Source organism: Larus michahellis, chromosome 7, assembly GCF_964199755.1.
Source record: "Larus michahellis chromosome 7, bLarMic1.1, whole genome shotgun sequence".
NCBI classification, from domain to species: domain Eukaryota; kingdom Metazoa; phylum Chordata; class Aves; order Charadriiformes; family Laridae; genus Larus; species Larus michahellis.
Window position 1 is genome coordinate 862391 of NC_133902.1, and position 20379 is coordinate 882769.

At 45.3% G+C, this 20379-nt stretch overlaps 1 protein-coding gene across 2 annotated transcripts in view; it reads right to left on the reverse strand.

Annotated features, from left to right (window-relative positions):
* Positions 1-20379, reverse strand: part of SPNS2 (SPNS lysolipid transporter 2, sphingosine-1-phosphate) — a 141323-nt gene that overhangs the window by 90617 nt on the left and 30327 nt on the right. For both annotated transcript variants that reach the window (XM_074594250.1, XM_074594249.1), the window contains exon 2: positions 14072-14137. In XM_074594250.1, coding sequence (XP_074450351.1) covers positions 14072-14137 — 66 coding nt within the window. The remainder of the gene's footprint in view (positions 1-14071; positions 14138-20379) is intronic.

Below are 20379 nucleotides of genomic sequence, written 5' to 3' on the forward strand. Positions count from 1 at the left end.
CAGCAATCAGATCTTCCGAGGAAATACACCAAATTCCTACACAGGCAGCTGAATTAAGCTCTCACAAGAATTATAATGGGTCATCCACAGAAAGATTTGGTCCTTTAAGCTCTGGCCCTGACAACACTCCTTGTGGCATTTATTTCCACAAGCCAACTGCTCACTGAGATGTTTCCAGCAAACTGACCTGTACTGATTGTTTCTGCGTGATGAGGAAAACAGAAGAAAAACACACACCCTACCTTTTCAAGACATTAATTCTTTATGCGCTTTTACATTACCACCCCCCTTATTTTTAAGAACAAGGAAATTAGTAACACAGATTATCTTTAAAGCGACTCCTGTAGGAAGGAAGCGAAGGGCGTGCATGTGAAGAGGAGATGTGAGTCGGAGCAGGGCCGGGGCTGGCTGCATCGGACTGGACACGTTGGCCAAGAGTGTCGTGTGTGCAAACGCACTTGCTGTCTAGTTTCATCATGAGTCATGAATTCTCTAAAAGGCAAGGAAGGAACCATTTGCGCTCTTCACTTACCCTGTACCATGAAATAACTCTTATTTGGGTTTTACACCCCAGTCATTACACTTGCACAGTCACAGACGTGGCGTGTTTAGACAAAACCAATTCAGCAGTAGCTGCAAGGGCCAGGGAATAAAACACTGAACCACTGACCTGGGCTGGTTAACAGAACAGTGCGGGCCAGAGAGGAGGCTGGATATGCCAGACAGCAGATCTACGTTTGGCAGAAGGCAAGGCTCCAGCCCCTCAGCAGTTACCACGCTGCCTTCTCTTGCTGCTAAATTTATCAGGTCACTCCATCTACGCTTCTCTTAGGAACTGGCATCTGAGCCACACAAGAGAGCCACCAGAGAGCTCTCTTGCCAGACACCCACCAACCCCAGCCTCCTAACAAGATCCACGAGCCAGCCAGAGAAGCGAAGAACATGACCTTATGACATCCAGAACACCCTCAGCTCCCACAGCTTCCGTGTCCCGCGCACTTCAGTGGGAGTCTCATCATTGTTTAAGAGTCTGAGCACAGGACAGGGGTCATAAATACCTCCTGCTTCCCACGCAATTCCACACGATGCCCATTAGCACTTAAACAACTCTCTGCCAGGGTGCAGAGCTCATCCATCTACTTTTTCAAATGCCAGCACCATTTCAATAGGCTTTCGTACCGCAAAGTAAATACAAAGAAACATTGCTATCGACTGCAATTTGCAATTACGGACTGCCTAGTAGGACAAGAGAGCTGAACAAACAGCCCGCCACAAATAAACACCTGCAATGACGAGCAGTCTTCATCCTACAATGAAGAGGGATCAGGGAGTACGTAAGGAAGCCTCTCACAGTTCTGAGGGGCTAGTTCTATTCGACAGAAATTATTCGCTGATTCAATTTTGCCGGCAGTATTTAGAAATGCTCTTGCCTCTTGCTGTTATAAACAGCAATTTAGACAAAGAGCAAGTGTTTCGGAGCGGCTGGGTGGCCTTCAAAAAGCGATACATTCATTTAAGGAAATTGTTGAAATACTGATGTATCCCAATGTTTAATTTGCCGTGGTTTGTAAAAGGCAAAGGATCATAACTACACCGGAGATGAATCGGGTCTCTGTCCGTCTTACAATTGTTATTTCTAAGATTATCACCCACGTGAATTTCCAGTGTCAGCCCTGACTTGCAAAAACCCTGTAATACCAAGTTGAACTGCAGCTCCAGGGGTGAGCTTCGCCACTACACTTGCATCTGTGGATAAAACATGACCTCTGTAAAAGATGCCAGGGTCAAAAGTAGTTGCAATAGCCACAGTGTATGACTGGACCCTCTTTTAAATTATCCCTTGTTTTAAATTTCTTTGGACTAGTATCTTTCTGGTAGGACGAGTACTACTGGAAAACAACATAGTGAAACGAATGCTGCAATGTGCAAGGTTTGCAAATGCAATGCCTTCATGCATCATCAATTACATTAATGGAAAAAAGGAGAGACAATATTTGGTGAATCCCGCGATTGTTGACATGTTAAAAAAGCCCATTTCAATCAGAACTACATACGCAGAAGGTGAGACTGATGACTGACCAGCGGCCCATCTGAAGTCACTTGGTGTTCAGGGCCTATTCCTTTGCCTTCTCTGGAGACCTCACCATCATAAATGTCCCAAGATGCCAGCTGAGCTTCGTTATTAGCAGCCCTGTACAGCCAAAAACTGAACCTCGGGGAAAAACTTGTCATGGTGTTGCCAGCAGTTTATTTGTCTGGTGATTAGACAAAGGAGTCTACTTTCTGGACTATGAATCCATAAAGAACAAGTTCAATAAGCACAAAGAAAGAAAATTAACATATCTTTTATTCACAATGCAAACATTTTCTCAGGTCAGCGTGTTATATGCTGTATTGCCCAAGTCAGTGGACGATACAACATTAGCAGCTGCTGGGAATGTCTCACTGGGGAGCTTTTAGTGAAAATTCAACATCCATTGTATAATATCCTGTATTATTACCTCTGCTGCCATAAAACATCCTCAGTGAGAACAAGGGCAACTTTGGACAACTTGCTTTTCAGGAAAATCTGTTCTCTCTCTCTCATTTTTTTCCAGATTTGTTTTCTTCTAATATTTTCTCTTTGTCTTGCCACCCTCCTCCGCAAACGTGACATACTTTGTATCATACCTGCTAATAATGTGCTGTATTATTACATCCGTGGGTTGTAAAGCAATTAACATGCCACATGATTGCTATGTTTGCCAAAAGCTGGAAGAAAGTAAAGGCTCTGGATGGGTAAAACTGAAATGAAAGCCCTGCGGGTCTGGGCTGGCGATGCCAGCTGAGGGAGCAGGGCTCTGCGCATTGGAGCATGGAGAGCTCACCCCTCGGCAGGTCACATAGGTGTTTGGGGATTTATAGCCTCAGAGAGCTTGTGAGGAGCTGGAAGGTCGTGTTTCCAAAGTATGCTCAACTCTGTTTCACTTCACGTACCCAAAAATGAATGTCATAGAATTGTTTTGGTTGGAAGACACCTTTAAGATCGTCAAGTCCACCGTTAACCCAGCACGGCCAAGTGACCACTGACCCACGTCCCTCAGCACCACGTCTGCCCGGCTTTTGAATACCCCGGGGATGGCGACTCCACCACTGCCCTGGGCAGTCTCTTCCGATGCTTGACAACCCTTTTGGGGAAGAAAATTTTCCTAATATCCATCTGAAACCTCCCCTGGCACAACTTGAGGCCGTTTCCTCTTGTCCCATGGCCTGTTCCCTGGGGGAAGGGAAGAGCCCGACTCCCCCTGGCTGCCCCCTCCTTTCAGGGAGCTGTAGAGAGCGAGAAGGTCTCCCCTCAGCCTCCTCTTCTCCAGGCTGAGCACCCCCAGCTCCCTCAGCCGCTCCTCACCAGACTTGTGCTCCAGACCCCTCACCTTGTAACAACAGATTTTGCACACTAACAACTACCGTCCGGGACATGGGGCAGCACAAGAGCCAGAGCAGGGCACCAGTCTACTAGATTGCACTCATTATTGCGTCCGCATCTAAAACATCCGTCCCTTGACAGTGACTCTGTGCCAACACACTCCAAGTACCTTCAGATAACAGACAACTTGCAAGGCTGGTGTTGTGGCAGATACTAGGGAAGCTAAACATCTTGAAGAAGTAGGTTTCTTTATAAGAAGATCTCATCACATTTTATTAGAAATGCAACAGAATAGCCCTTAGAGACAGATCCTCTTCCTAGGCCCATATGATTATGCAAAAACAACCGCATATCTGACAACCGTTTCCACACCCTGAGCCGCAGCGACACAGTAGTGCCTCGGATGCATACGTTCCAGCAGCGCTCCTGTGCACCCCTGCTTGGGGGACATCATGTGGGCAGCATTTTGATGGTGGAAGATGTCAATTTAAAAACAAAACGGGGGATGGAGAGGGACAGGAGGGACCAAACCATCAAAAATTATGAGACATGTTCATGTTCTTGTTCTGTAATTTTACCTTCAAGAAGATTGATAAAGGAGATGGATTTATCTGGTCAAACACTTGTATGGTTCTCACCGTAACAACTCTTTACATCAGCTTTTCTGAACTATATATCTATTTTTAGTATCAGGTTTTGAAAGGATCCTCAACTCAATCACTAATTTTGAGCTTGCAATTTACCCTCGGAGCAATTTTGCTGGTGGAATCAGTGCCACTTAACTACTTTGATTTGTAGGCACAATTAGTAAATTAAGGATTTCTATATCCCAGACTACACCTGTAAATGGAAGGCTACTTTTAAAAGCAGTCCATATGCTTAAATTGAATGCAACCCAGTTCAATGACACATGAATCTCTAAAGCACCCTGCACATTCCCACATTCCAGAGTAAGCAAAAAAAAACCCCAAACATTTTTTTTTTTTTTTGTGGCAAAGTTATTCTTTAACTCACCCATCTTTCTTACATGACTCACTGTAGTCAGAAAGGCTCTCACAAAATAGTACCTTTCATTGTCAGACTTTGTCAATGATTTCTAGTGCTCAAAGGTGCGGCCAAGGGCACTAAGGCAATTTTATTGTTATTTATATCGCCCGGTAGGTTGGACAAAACCCTGGATGCTGAACACACAAGCATGGAGCTGACAGCTAACACCAGCGATGGCTGGGGTGACCAGGAGTACTCAGACCCCAGGGTGGGTAGAGGCAAGAATAAAACCAGTAACTGTGATTAAGACAGAAATAATCTGACGATCTAGAGGAGAAAGGGAACAGGGAAAAGACCCAGAGAAGAGACCACCTCGGCCAGTGCCATCAGCAGAAGTGTAAAAAGAAATCAAAGCTCAAACTGCTTTACCGGTACTGCCTCCCTAATTCATTTCCAAGTCTACCCCAAGAGTAATTTATTGTAACCATCCGTTTAAAATTAGTGTAGCTCCAAATAAAGTTAAACTTATTACAACTTTTTAGTTCTTTGAGGCGACTCTTCACAGGAAAGGTATGTTACTATTAATGTTCTCAGTTCTACACTACTGTCCCACAAGAGAATAAATTAGAGTTGCCACATCTCCAATTCAGCTCATCTACAAAGAGTAAGGAGAACAATGCTGTAAAATAAATCTTGCTTCTGGAGACATTGGTGGATGAAAAGGCTGGAAGGAGGAAATGGTTAAAACTCTCCATATGTTTAATTACGAATAACCTGATATATAACTGAGTGAGGGAATAAAAGAGGTCAAAACTGAACTTCCCCTGGAAACATCCTTTCCACTGAAAACCCAAGCACTTCCCTGCTTGCAGCAGCAAAGAACCCAGGAATGTGTGTCAGCCCCGCCTTCTACTACTCATCCCATCAAACAACTGCTTGGTTTTCATCTGAGATTTTAAAAATTAAGCCATCCTCAGTCACTTGATTAAAACGTGAAAACAACTGGAGAGCATTTTAACAAAAAACGTTTATGGATATTTACATTTTTTGTGAGAACTAACTTTGAATTGGGGTAAGTAATGGACTACGGTCAGTATTTTTTTCCCTACAAAACCAGGCTCCCTGCACAATCTAAGCAGAAAATTGGTCTTTGCACTATAACCTTACATCAGCCTACAGGAAAAACCCTGGAACGTGTGCAGGTATTGGGGGTAAGGGGAGCGCACCGGGAGATTTCTTTGGAACAATACACCATTCATGCAATTCAGCCTTACTTGTGTTAATTGGAATCTCGTTCTGCAGGCTGGTAACGCTACCGAATACCAGGAGGAATGTTCACTTTTTACGTAACTGATGCCCTGGGATTCATTTTCAAAGGCAGGTATGTGTGTCTACAAATGAGTCACTGCTCCTCAGGTGTGCACGGGCCTATATATGGGAATCGCAGCAGCCAGCACCTAAACGTAGTTGCTTCTGCCTGGAACACGCCAGGTGTAACAGTTAAAGGCTATGGTTCCAAAACTGCGTTCCACAAGCTAACAGCAAGGTTTTTGCAGCCAGCCACACAGCTAGATTACTTTTATAGTGGTCTGAATGATAAATCACTATGAGAAATTGACCGTAAGGATGCAGAGTAGTCTGATACGCAGCCCAAAAGGCTTGAGAAGCACTGGTTTGGAGGAAAAGCCACCTGGAACTCAAAATGGGACACATTAGAGAATGAAAACGATCATGTGGGCGGGCCTAGGACCCCAGTATTCCCACTACCACGAAGACACCCTGGTACTTCCAGAGTCTACCAAACGGCTGCAGTATGACAACAACTACCAGCAATGCTCTTGCTTCAGCACAAGGCGGTACCTTCAGTGCTCCGCAGCTCCTTCGTGCTCTGCCAAGGCTATCTGGTTTATCCAGATGATCTCTCTCAAATCAAACACCTCTTCCAACAGCAACACTTCCAACTATACTACATTAGCTTGGAAATCGCCCGGTGGGCATAGACCAAGCCTGACCCTTTTATCACCTGATCTGTAGGTTTGTGCTGTAAGAAAATGAGAGTTCTTCAGGTGTGGGAGGCAAGACAAAACCCCAACAATCTTAAAATAAATCTTCTAAGAGAGAACAACACTTACAGCTCCCCTGGGATGAAGCACATTAAATATAAAAAAACACTATAAAAATTACTTCTATTTTCTCACCGCCTGTTCATAGACAGCCCTGATCCAACTTCCCTTAAAGTCAACGTAAAAAATCCTCCCCTTTGGTCTAACTCTTACCCTTAAACCAGGCCCCACGGGTACCAGCAGCAACTGCATGCACAGGTCCAGGTCGGGGTACAGAGAAGGAATACTGGGCTCCTTCTGATTTAGACCATGTACAAACACTCCTCTGCTCATCACACTTGAAAATTAAAGTTACAGGCTCAGTGAAAAGCAAGTATTAAAGCTAAGCAGGTTTTCCACTTACTACCAAAAGCTTTTGGTGTCACTGCAGAGGGCAAGGAAAAAAAGTAAGCTACTGTGCTGGTTTTGGCTGGGATAGGATTTCCTTCATAGTAGCTGGTCTGGGGCTGTGTTTTGGGTTTGTGCTGAAAACAGTGTTGATGATACAGAGATGGTTTTGTTATTGCTGAGCAGGGCTTGCCCAGAGCCCAGGCCTTTTCTGCTCCTCACCCCACCCCAGCAGCCACGGGCTGGGGGGCACAAGGAGCTGGGAGGGGACACGGCTGGGACGGCCGACCCCAGCGGACCACAGGGGTATTCCGTACCGTACGGTGTCTGCCCAGTATGTAAAGCTGGGGAAGGAGGAGGAAAGGGGGGACGTTCGCAGTGACGGTGTTTTGTCTTCCCAAGTCACCGTTAGGCGCGATGGAGCCCGGCTTTCCTGGGGATGGCTGAGCACCCGCCTGCGATGGGAAGCTGGGAGTGAATTCCTTGGTTTGCTTTGCTTGTGCGCGTGACTTTTGCTTTACCTATTAAACTGCCTTTATCTCAACCCACGGGTTTTCTCTCTTTTAATCTTCCGATTCCCTTGCCCGTCCCACCAGGGGTAAGGAAGCGAGCAGCTGCATGGTGCTTAATTGCTGGCTGCAGTTAAATCACGACAGCTACACACGAGGTATTGAACATAAGGACACACCTCTCTCTTCCAGCAACTGGTAGCCATTAGATAGCTAATAACAGCATGAACATAACCGTTAAAGTAACTCAAATGTCCATCTCCCTCTTTCAGAAGTCCAAATACAGTGTTAACGAAAAAAAACACCGGCAGCCAGACTAGGCCTTCTGAACTACTTGTGCGTGAAACACACAATACAGTGCAGATGCCTGCTACGCGAGATTGCATAGCTGGTATTAAGATGAAATTGTTGTTTAAAAGCAGTATACAATACCAATAAAATTCCCATCTCTGACTATAAAAAGCTTGAATGAAATTCTGAGGTTTGAGGAACATGTGTAGGGGGAGATGGACAGGCTATGTTAAAAACTTCAGGCTTTGGGTGGACAGATAACTATTTCTCTCAAATCTGTGGGAAATCTCTCCCCTTATTATTATAATAAATTACAGAAGTGAACACAACCTTGGCAATAGGTGCTTGAACTACAGCCTAAGGGAAAACGGGCCAAGATCTCCTTACAGAACAGACGCGCCACAGGCAGCACAAATGCAAGTTTCTCTTGCAGCAACCGGACCAAGTACCTGCCCTGTCCAAAAGGCCAATAGTTGGGACAAACCTTACTTCTGCACAGCAGGAAGACAAGATGGGAAAAGTAATTGTTATGTTGTGTTCGTGGCCGTGCAGTATCACAAAATGGAGATATTAATGAAGACAAGCCAGTCTAGAGAGCTCCCCTGTTCCGGTAGCCCGCACTCCCTTGCTGACACGTACAATAAAAAGACTAAGTGCAACAGCGGCTCAAGCACTTACCTCCCGTCAGCAGGAGGCAAGGACATCTTCCCTCCCTTCCCTGCCCCGTCCTCCCCCCCAAGATTATTTACTTTGCAATCTAGGGCTGTCCGGTGACAGCGCACACTGCAAACAGCATTGTTATAGTTTGGTCCTTGGCGTACGGGGGACTGGGCAGGGGCACAAACGCATTTACCTATAACCTGCTCACTGATTCGAGAAAATGCTTTCATTCTTGATTGCAGAGGGGTTTCCAAATAGGCTTAAGTGCTCTCATGAATCACACCCTCAGATTGCCGAGGCTCCTCAGCGTATCAGACGCCGTTCTAGCACACAGGAGAAAGGACTGTCGGAACTTGTAAAGGACTTAAGCGGGCAATAATCAGGCTCTGCACTATCTCAACTCACTCTACCTTGATAAGTAGAAGGCCCACCCTTGTCACAACATTAATTGAGGCACACTGAAGGCAGAGTCCTGCTTTTCCACCTTTATCGCTTAAACTGGAGCAGTCCTATACAAACCGTTTAATCCCTAGATCAGCGGCATGCTACAGAAGGCTGAAGAAGTTTAGAAAAAATGACACAATATCAGGTCTGGAGGAGGAAATGGGGAAAAAGGTTTTACTCATTGTTGATATGATTTAGAGGACCTCCTGGCAGAGAGCGAGCTTCACCTTGTCCTGGCATTCAGAGCCCCAGGTCACCCGTGGAGTATCCTGGATTTAGGAATGCTTAGCCTGGCTGGGGGAAGGGAAGATGACAGCAGTATGACCTGCTCTGGGTAGGACATGGTGGTCCAAAGCATTTGCAGTCATAAATCAACAAGAGCAACTACAAAGCATTCTGGCTTGGACACCTGAGACACCAGGGCCTTGGGAGGTGCTTTAGTGCAAAAAGTCATTCCCTCAAAAGGAAAGTCCATGAATTTTAAATAGAAAACAAGAAGGTGTCCAGAATATGAGCTCCTCTGTTCTAGCAAGAAGAACAGTTAAGCAGGTGCAGTAGGAAGTGAAAGATGAAGATTTGATTCAGTTATGCATAAGAGGAGCAGGACAGCATCTATTCAGGTAGAAGCAGATGGTAGAAAAAAACATGTGGCACCTTCAACTCATGTAATACACACATATTCAAGGTTAGCACCTCATCTAGAGGCAGTGGTCTTTGTGTAGAATAAAGAAAAAAATGTTAGAGCAGATAGACTGTCATCATAAGCTAATGACAAGATGGGAGTCAAAGGGAGCTGAAAGAAAAACCTTCAATTTAGCAAGTCTGATTTATCCCGTCATTGCACTCAACTACTTCAAGTCCCCTACTCACCTCACATGCCTGTAGCTCAGCTGACAATCACAGCACACCAGAGCTGCTAACATCTTCGCAAGGCTGCAATCCAGTGCGCAGTTACACTAGGGCAGCTCAAGAGGTAGGGGAACTCAGGTAGATAAAGGTTTCACTTTTCAAATGAACAGAGGTTCTAGCTGGAATTGACCCTTACAGGATAAATGAGCCCACAACAAGACCTAAGAAAGTACCTGGCATTGCTAGGCATCCTGGGAAACCAGGGGCTGAAAGGCATTTGGGAGGATGCCCATCTCTCTCCCCGTGAGAAGAGACAAGTTCTTTCAGAGCCCCAGTTATCTATGATTATTCACCTTTAATGAGTCCTTCCAGATCTCTCGCTTCCTTACCTTTCCTTGCTTCTGACCTTATGCTATAAACTTTTGGCTACCAGGCTTTCCTCTAATGACATCCCTGTGCTCCTTCTGAAGACAGACACTTTCCCCTCTGCATTTCAATGGAATCCTTGCCGTATCCTTCATTTGACGCCTCACAGTTTCCACTCGCAGAAGTCTCCGCTGTTTTACGTGCCTTCCCCTGAGCTTGAGCCGCCTAGGCTCGGAGATTCAGGTGCCCATTAAGAAGGACCAAATCTCTGGGTCTGAGCATTACCCCAGTTGAGCGCTGCGTGTTCAGGAACTGGACTGCAGCTCTTGCTCTGGCTCAGCCTCGGACCCGCTGTGTGACTTTGGGCAGGTCATTTCTCCCATCTGGCTTTCTTGGTTTCCCCATCTGTAGGAAAGGGCGAACTTTATTATCCCTCCCTATATAAAACACCCGGAGATCTACAGAAGATAAACTGCATTGTGGGCCAAGCACTATTATTATTAGAGCTCTGGTGTGCTAAATCGACACTGGCAAGAGACACAAAAGCAACAATAAATCCAAGGGCAAGGAAAGCAGACAGAGCAATAAAGCACAAAAATTGGAGAAAGAAGAGGAAGAAAAATCTAGTGAAAACCAGAGTACAGCACTGGGGCTCTACTCCTGTGGTCTAAGTACATACGGAAGGATAACACTATTTTAAAGCAGTTCTGCAATCCAGTTGTCCATCTTCTCAGCCTTTGTGTTTTTAGTTTTGGCAAGTCCAAATTGCTGCTCCAACCTAACTCCATACATGGGAAAGACTTTGTACGGATTGGCTTGTAAATGTAGAAGTAGCCAAGGAGATGCTCTATCACCTTTTGAGATCAGCCAGGATTATCCTTTCTCCAGCTGTGAAAAGCAACGAGTAAGAAATGAAAAGCACAAGGCAGCTTGGATGCAGCCCTGTAGGACAGTTAACCGAATCTAACTAATATTTATATAGCTGCGTATGTAGTGCTTTAAAAAGTAAGATCAGCACAAAATTATACCATCACCAAGAGATAACTGAGGGTCTGGAATCAACACAGTTATATGCCTGTTACCCTACAATGCTACCGAGCAAGCAGCAGTTGCGATCCATCTGTCAGCGTGTCCTTTGCTGTCACAGGGTCCTTGCTGCAGAGACTACCACGTTCTGCTCCTCTCCATTATGGATGAGGCTGGAGTGTCCCTGCGATTCTCCTGTACAGGAGTTACAGTGCCCCTCTAACCAGGTTTTTTTATACCTCTTAGGCAAAGAGCAGCTTGCATCTTGGGATTAATACAAAAGAAGACAAAAATTCAAACTCTGTCTTCGCAATTCCTAAGAAAGCAGTCACCTTTGCTTTCCAGGGAGCAGCCGAAGCTGGGAGTGTATGCGTTGGCTTTTGAATGCTTGGAGTGAGAGCTGGGGGAGATCGGCTGTGCCTGCAAAGAACGGGTTATGGTACGAAGGCAGGGTCGTACATCACCTTTGGGGGATTTCTTTTCCCCTTGCTGCTTGAGTTTTCAGTACCATCTCTTCCTAAAACTGCGTGCAGCCTTCTTCCTCAGTTAAAAGGATTGTTTTTAATTTATTTTTTAAAGCCTGTTTGATGAGTGATATGAACTGCCAGTGAATACTACGTTTCACTCCCCCTCATTAACATTGTAAATTAATTTAGGACTCATTTAGATGCAGGGTTAACAACCTGAGGACTAATCCACTCTTTATTCAGAGGACATATTCAGGATGAGCAGCCTTTTGTCTCACATCACTCAATTAGTTAGCAGGACCATCTCTTGGGAATAAAATTTCTGTCTCTCAGCTTGCAAAGGAGCTGTTCAAGGTTAAGGCAGAGGTCTGGGAGACACCAGTCCTGGTCCCAGCTCTACTAAAGGCTTCCTCTGCCACCGTGGTCAAACGCTTTTACACCCTGCAGCCATTTTCCCCTATTTACACATCTAGAGGGGTCAGGCCTGGAGAACAGACAAAAGATTAAAAGCAGTCTTTATGGTGGTTTAGGGCGATGTGTTTTATTTCACCAGGGTTAAGGGCACGTGAGCCACAGGCCAGCTGCCAGCACAGAAACTTGTTAAGCTGAAGTAATGCAATTAATAAGTTCTCGGTTATGTGCCCCTACCCTTACTTACATGAAATGGTGGTGTATTTTGTGAGAACTCTTCTCCTGTGATGGTACTGTGATTAATACATTATCTATATTTCGGGGGCAAAGTCAAGCCCTCAGACTTTGGATTAGAAAAAAACCAAGAGAAAATGTTGCTTTTCTTAAAGCAACTGTTATCAGTTACGAAACTCATGACACACTCAGCAGCAAGCTTGCAACACCTCAGTGATGCTGTTTTCAGACGCCCTGTATGTTCGCTGGAGAAATAAATAACATCTCTTGCAATTAACAAATGAAATGCCCTGTTGGAACTTCACTCTTACTTGCTGTCAGTAAATCATCTGCAGAAGGACTTCATCCACTGAGGGGAATGAAGATTAAATATATGCTTTGGCAAGTGTCATTTTCTACCAGAATATTTTCTTGAAGGCACTTTGTGTCTAATGATACATTGAGGACCTGCTCCTCCGAGTACGATAAATAAATACAAATAATCGCTGTAGAAAAGAGCCTGACAGACAACTGTGCCACTTTGGGCACAACTGATTGATGCTACTTATAATCAGTCACACTTGTAAAGCTCAGGCCTTCTGTTCTGGACACGTGCTGCACACATCAGCTCAGCTGAACTCGGCCGTCCCACGAGTAGAGCATTTTTAAAGCCCCAATACAAACTGTTATTAACTGTTTGTATGGCAACATCACCAAGAAGCTGGAACCACAGGCGAGGACCCCGCTGTGCCCACGGGCTGCAGAAAATACAACGGAGGAGATACCGTAGTGGTTCACCTAGTTTGAAATCCGAGGCCAACTGAGGGATCCCCAGAACATTCTCACCTCTAGTGGGATGGTAAATGAATGGTTTTATACACTTGGCTACAGTTTCATGGACAAGCTCCTGACAGGCATTTGGTATCCACTGTGATAGCATAAGAAAAAAGAATAGGGGAAAAAAAAAAAAAAAAAAAAAAAGACTTTCTGGCACACTATTTCTAATCCTAATTGAATTCTAATTTTTTCAGAGACGTAATTGTTCCAGCGTGGTTCCCTCAGACGGATGGCAGTGACAAGATAACCACGGCAGCACAAATCTATGACTCCAACTAATAATTCTGTACAAAGTTTCCAAACCAGACTGTTTCCCTCCTTAAAATATGGCATTTGCTCTCTGGCTAGCCCCTTCAACTCTCCATGAAGATCAAACGTGCTGTCATAACTACATGAGACTGCAACTCAAGGACACCGGATCCAGCCCGTTGACAAAGACACTCCTCTAACCCAGCTCAGCACTGGAGGCCAGAAAAGCCGGGTTTGTCCCGGGGTTGTACAGCTCTGTCTGCAGATGTCTGCAACATTATGTCTGCTATATTAAAAGAACACCACAATTGCAATAATCCTTCCTCCTTAAATACAAGGAGAGAAATGTCTGAAGCTAACAGCACCAAAATCACAGGGATATTGTTAATCCATGAGCTACCATGAATGCAATGATTGTTAGCCTTTCCTGCAGTTTTCATCCTCGGGTACTTGTCCTGATGAGTTTTACATTTTCATGCCACACTGTACTCCCAATTACTGTACATTCAGCGGATTCTCTGTGGAGCACATGAAGGGCCTCATACATCACACTTATTACCAACCCGCAGAGAGTTAAGAGAAGCGAGAACAACAGGATCCTGCCATTGGTTTGTCATGAGTTTTCTGACCGAGGGGAAGCAGCCAACTCCGACACGAATTTAGCTGTCATAAATAATAGCATTAGGTTTGTTTGCTTTTGGCCCATTCTGCACTCAGGTCATTCTGAGCCCTGATCTCCTGCCCACCAGCAAATCAAAGCCAAGAAGCCCCTCACGTTCGCACATCTTCCCAGTAAGAGTGTATTTCACAGCCAACGTGCCCAAGGGCTATAACTGAAGAAATCTGAACGCACCTTTCTGAGAAGAGGAAGGTTACAAAAGCCAGCAAGAAAACAAATGCTCTTACCTGTCTGTAATAAGCCAGCCCCACTGTCTTTGACTCCAAAGTGCTGCTGGATGTCTAGTAACACACCTGCAAGGGAAACAGAGGGAACAAACTCAGTGCCTTCAGCCTTCGAAAAGCAAAAAACCTTTTGTGAAGCATCAGCAAAGCCTCAAATTCCAATCATTTAGACGCATAACATCTAAAGTTTAAACACTGGATTCTTTTCTATACATCCATACTCAACAATTTTGGGCTACTACAATAAAAGCAGAGGTAGGTAGATATAACATCAGGCAAAGAGCTTGGGAATGAAATCCTTGTGGATGAGAAACTGGTCTTTCCTTTCTACTTAAATAAGATATGGGTTTTCTTTTTGTTTGTTTTCCATAAAATCCAGATCCCTTACTTCTGTTATTTTACAGAAATATAGGAAAACTGATTCTGTGCCTTCAAACGGTCTGACAAGACAGACAAATTGAATCCAAGGCAAGTTTTAACAAATCTCTGTTGGGAGGAGATATGACACATCGATAAGAGCAATGATGGAAGTTTTCACAGTTAACTAGTTCTGGGGGGTTCTCATTTCCAAAACAAATGTTGAAAATAAATGTAAAATAGCTCAGTCAAGATGGGTAAGTGACCAAATGCTTAGCTTTAAAGCAACTACAAGCAGAACCAAAACAAACCTTCTCTCTTCCCTGAACCCCCAATATATTAATTGGCATAAGCAAAATTACCAGGTTTTGCAGTATTTACATATTCGGCACTTGGGTGGCAAACATAATAATACATGTAATGTCAGGTACACATGAACAGAAACGCATTTGTAACCAACTCGCCAACAGGGAAAACCCCTAAGAGAGCTTTTGTGACCCATCTTGGAGGACACAGGTTCACCAAGCCGTAGATGGTCCGGTTGTGTCAGATACAGATCCATAGGCCTGAATGTTTGTCTATGGTCTAAACAAGCTGCGCTCTGACTTCTTGGGTCTGGAACAGAGACGGTTGCTCTCTGAATATATCTGGGACTTCCTTATTTAGGCTACTGTCTTCCCCAAAACTGAGGATATGCAAGTTTCTTTTTTTTTAAAATGAGAAACACCGTTCTCCAACTATACTGACCATCTACCAAAGTTCACCACCAATTCAAAATTTGATCCAAGGCTTTATCCAAAGCAATTCTGCTCATCCCTGCAGGTCACAGAATCAACTAAGCACCAGCCTGAACCCAGTCACCATAAATATCTTAGCTTTTGGGACTGCCAGGGTCACACTAAATGACAAACACAGAGATAAGAGACCCAGAGATAACTATTCCCAGAAGACGTCTGGGACCATGCCAAGAAAACAGATATAAAGGTACTAAAGGAAAAAAAGATACAGAGAAGGAAGGAAAAAGCAAGAAAGCTCATTTGTCCTATTCCATATTACTTGTACATCACCATTTTCTCAGGGCAGCATTCAGGTTGGCTTTAGGCTACCAATATCTGCCCAGTAACATCGGTTCAACCTCCCCCAACAATCCCCACTTCCGTACTCTATCAGACTGTTTGGCCCTGAGCAGAGAAGGCTCAGGGTGGGGAAGGGTGTGAACCTTATCAATGTGTATCAACACCTGATAGGAGAGGGAGTAAAGAAGACAAAGCCAGGCTTTCCACACTGCTGCCCAGTGAAAAGACGCAAAGGGCGCAATCCAGGAAATTCCATTTAATCATACGAACAAACCTTTTTACTGTGAGGGTGGTCAAACACTGCAACAGGCTGTCCAGAGAGGTTGTAGATTGATTTCCCATCCCTGGAGATATTCAAAACCCAAAAGAACATGGTCTTGAGCAACCTGCTCTAGTTGACCCTACTTTTAGCAGGGGGCTTGGACTAAATGATCTCCAGAGGTCGCTTCCAACCTCGATTATTCTGTGATTCTGTAATTTTCTGCAGGATTAAGTGCCTCACTACATCCAGCCTGACACAGTGTCCCCTTGGCCTTTCTTTTCCTTTGGAATATTGCTGTCTACTATAATTCCAACAGGAAGTTCTTAACTTCCTCTCGGATGGCGAATTTACCTCCATTTTCAAAGTGCCCTGGCATTTCTTGCCTGTCTTTCCCTCATTTGCTCCATTAATCACTGAGTTATCATTATTCAGGTAATATCTGATGAAAAAAATTAAATTGTGCGTTGGCCTAGCAAAACCCTCTGTGGCTTAGATGACTTACATACTCCCCTTGGTGGCCCACCCTTTCACAAAAAAAACAGTTCTCTTGCAAGCCAACCTAGAAACCTGACTTAGCTTAACCAGCTCTGAACACCTTGAATTTGTGCTCCACTATTGGTTGGTCCCAGACCGCCCACATCAGGAGAAGCTCAGCAAGTCAGAACAACTTGTGGGTACTATAATCCCAATTTTATAGAAGATAAACCCATCCACATTCTCAAGAAGAACACGGGAGGAAATACGGAATACAAGGTTTTCTTATGCTCTCCTATCATCACTCACTCAGTTGTGCTACACAGGAATGGAATACCCTACTAACTCCCTGCAGCTGAGCCCCAGACACTCCAGCCGGAGAAGCCGAGTCAGAGGGATCCAAACTCTCCTTACTTTTACAGACATATTTAATACAAGACTTAATCTGAGCAGGTACATCACTGGGTGGTCAAAGTCATGGCCATTCACCTCCTGGTCCATGGGCAAAAGGCTTCCTGGCGGACGCCATGTTCCTGTTCAGTCCATCAACTTGCAGCTTCTTCTATTTAGTAACAAAGGGCTGTTTTGCACCCACCTTTCTTTCAGGATGGGGCTTCAACTCCCACTCACATGACAATAGATTTTCATTTTAATAATTAAACTCTGTCAAACAGGCTACAAGTATGTTACCTAAAAGCTCCGAAGAAAAACAGAGCAGTAAAATACTAAAGCAGGCTCCTAATCTCATGATGGAATGGGAGCTCCCTCCACCACCCTCAAACGTGCCTGCCCTGCCTACAGCAACATAGTCCCAGCCACGCCAGAATGCCAGAGGCACATTAAACCATCAAAGTCATCAGGAGCAGGAGCCTGGGATGTGATGGAAAATATAGCCTCGGAAAGAAGAATTTTTTTTGGATTTGCATCAGAAACCAGAACAAGTGCAAGGGATTACAATGGTTCCCATGCAGTACAGCAGAGGAGGTCTTCCAGTTCACTGCTAAGAAATTATCTGTCCGGTGACAATGGCTTTACAGTTCTACAGCGCTTTTTTCCACGAGAGATCATAATGTGTTTTACACGACTGAACTACCGTAGCCACAAATGAAATACATGTAGGACACCAAAGTGCAGCCACCTTGGATTAAGCCCTCAACTTTATTCCGGTGGTGGAGAGGGAAGTGGGATCTGTGGATAGTCAAAGCAACAAGACAATATAGAACTACAATTGTAAGTCCTGTGTGAGCTTGGGAGAAGGTCCCAGATGATTAAGAGAGATCTGCATGTCTAATTGGCATGAATTTCCTACTCCAGGTCTATTTTATATTCTCTTTGGACTACAGGTGTTTTGGTATGGGATTTAGAGCATTAAATTAGAGGCAGCAGCAAGCAGATGATGCAACGCATCTATGAAGTGATAGGAGTTTCTCTCTGCTGTGGGAGCTTTCCTGCTCAGCACGCTCACAGGGGAAGACACTCCTCCTCTCCTAAAGTTACTCAGCTCTGTTTCCACTTCACCATGGCAATGACTCACCCCAAACTTTAATAAGATTTAGGGATACAATTAAGCAATGATAGACCAGGCGAGAATACAGGAAAATGATAGAGCATTTTACTTTCCCTTCTGCTTCTAGATGATGGGAAGGCAGAGATATCTGGAGCCAGGCTCCAGACAATGATCGTGTTGCCTGTAGAGGTGTGCTCCCAGGTGTCTCACAACACCTGATGCAATCCAAGGAAGGGAATCTGTCACATGTGGCTGATGAGGCCTTTCTTGGATTAAAGTTCGTACCTACATCCCAGGAGGACCTCAAAATAGCCATGAGCAGGTAACAGGCACCACTCCTCCTGAGAAAGCCTTTCGGCAGGGCTGATGGCCATTTGGGATGTCTTTGTGATTACGTGGCACACATTGGTACTATCACCTATTATTTCTTAAGCACATTCGGCATTTTCAGGACTGAACAAACATACAGGAAGCATAGTGCCAACCTTCTGAAGTATCTTACCAGCTGAACCAGGTCCTGTTAATGCTGATGTAGAGCTTGGAACTCAGTGAGATGAAACACGGGCAGCACCTAGCCAGGAGTGCTGATCAAGATGGGCACAGAGACAGGACCTGCTGGGAAACCCAGGCAGAGGAATGACTAGGCACTTCAGCCCTATCTAGGTTACCTCACTCGGCCTGCACGCTAGTGTCTAAGTACCTGACAAAGACACCAAGGCAGCTATCAGATTTTTGTGGGCACTGGGCATGAAGAGGGCTTTTAAGAACAACTTGGAGGATAAGAGGTCTTTGGGTGTGGAGTGTTAGATAGGGAGGGAATGTCAAGCAAATGGGGAAGAGCAACATGTTTGACCTCATCCACTCGCAGAGTCAGAGGGTTTCTAGGATCTGGCGCAGGATCTAGTATACTCCTGCCTCCCATTCTTTAATGGCCATTTCACAAAGAGTGAATATAAAAGACCTGGTTCTGAGGCTTTTGGAATGCAGGTCCACATTTAATGGCCTAAGTTATCTCTGACTTAGGGGAAATGCTTTGGGAAAGATGAACTTTCCTGGAAATAAAACAGTTTGGGCTTCAAAGAGGGAGGCAGGTGGTACAGATCACGCATGGGGCAAGCTGCTTGCCTCAATAGGCTTTGTGTTCCTGAAGAGAGCTACAACAAAACAAAAGTTGCAGGACTGGCAGGTCATCTGATATGGGGTAAAAAGATGCTCTGAACAGAAGGTCATCTTAGTGCAGGTGTTTCTTGTGTTAACCACCACTTACAGAACTGCTCCACAGCAGATCTAGTGTGCAAAGTGCCTTGGTCATCCTTCATACTTAAAAGTAATGTGGGCTCTTCATCTAACCACTCTACCTGTATATATGAGTAAAGAGTCGCCATGGTAAGAAACAAAGTTCATAAGCTAAGCCACAAGGAAATCACAATTTCAAAGCAAAAATACATTAGAGCTTCCCGGGGAGAGCCCCATTTTCCACTCACCAAAACAAAACATTATGATTTGATTTCAAACTGTTCCCAAGGCAGGTGCAAAACACAGAGTTAGCCTGTGCACCGAGCACAAAGCTACAGAAACAAAGCCACAGGTTTCCAGCTCACTGAGCCTTGCATCAGTAATGCCAACACGCATCCTTTAAACACTGCGTGTGTGCTGCAGTACCATTGGCCAACATAACTACCCGCTTAAAAACAACATGCACTTTTAAAGATATGTTTTAATAGGGAAAACTATGGTGCTTGAAAAGAACCAGCACACAACTTTCCAGGCAATGCAGGCTGGAACTGGCAGCAATCGTGTGCCACCAGTTCCCTGCCTCCTGCCCCACTGCAGCCCTGGACTTGCCCCTCTCTTTGGGGAAGCCTCAAAGGAGGTGGAGGAGAGCCCAGCCTCACACACTCTCTCAGCTCCCAAAGAGCCAGAGCACACTCAGTACTGACAACGCCTTTTCCTCCATCACCTGTTGCTACCTACCTCTCCTCCTCATGAAGGCATGTTCGACCAACCCAACCTGTTGGAGTGGGTCCAGAGGAGGCCATGAAGATGCTTCAAGGGCTGGAGCCCCTCTGCTGGGAGGACAGGCTGAGAGAGCTGGGGTTTTTCAGCTCCGGGGCAAAGAGAAGGCTCCGGGGAGACCTTAGAGCCCCTTCCAGTATCTGAAGGGGGCCCATAAGAAAGCTGGAGAGGGACTTTTTACAAGGGCACGTAGTGATAGGACAAGGAGTAATGGCTTCAAACTGGAAGAGGGGAGATTTAGATGAGATCTGAGGAAGGAATTCTTTGGTGTGAGGGTGGTGAGCCCCTGGCCCAGGGTGCCCAGAGAAGCTGTGGCTGCCCCATCCCTGGAGGGGTTCAAGGCCAGGTTGGACGGGGCTTGGAGCAACCTGGGCTGGTGGGAGGTGTCCCTGCCCAGGGCAGGGGAGTGGAATGAGATGCTCTTTAAGGTCCCTTCCAACTAACTATTCTATGACTCTATGTTCCTTCCCAGGCTATGCTCCCTCGTTCTTCCAGGACCAGCTCCCTCAGGTGGAGATAACTAAGCAGGGGTAGTCAAGCCCTGGTCTCCCAGCCACTAAAGGGACCAGCCACCTTCCTACCATCAGGCTCTTCTTCATGCCTGCAGCCATATTCAGCC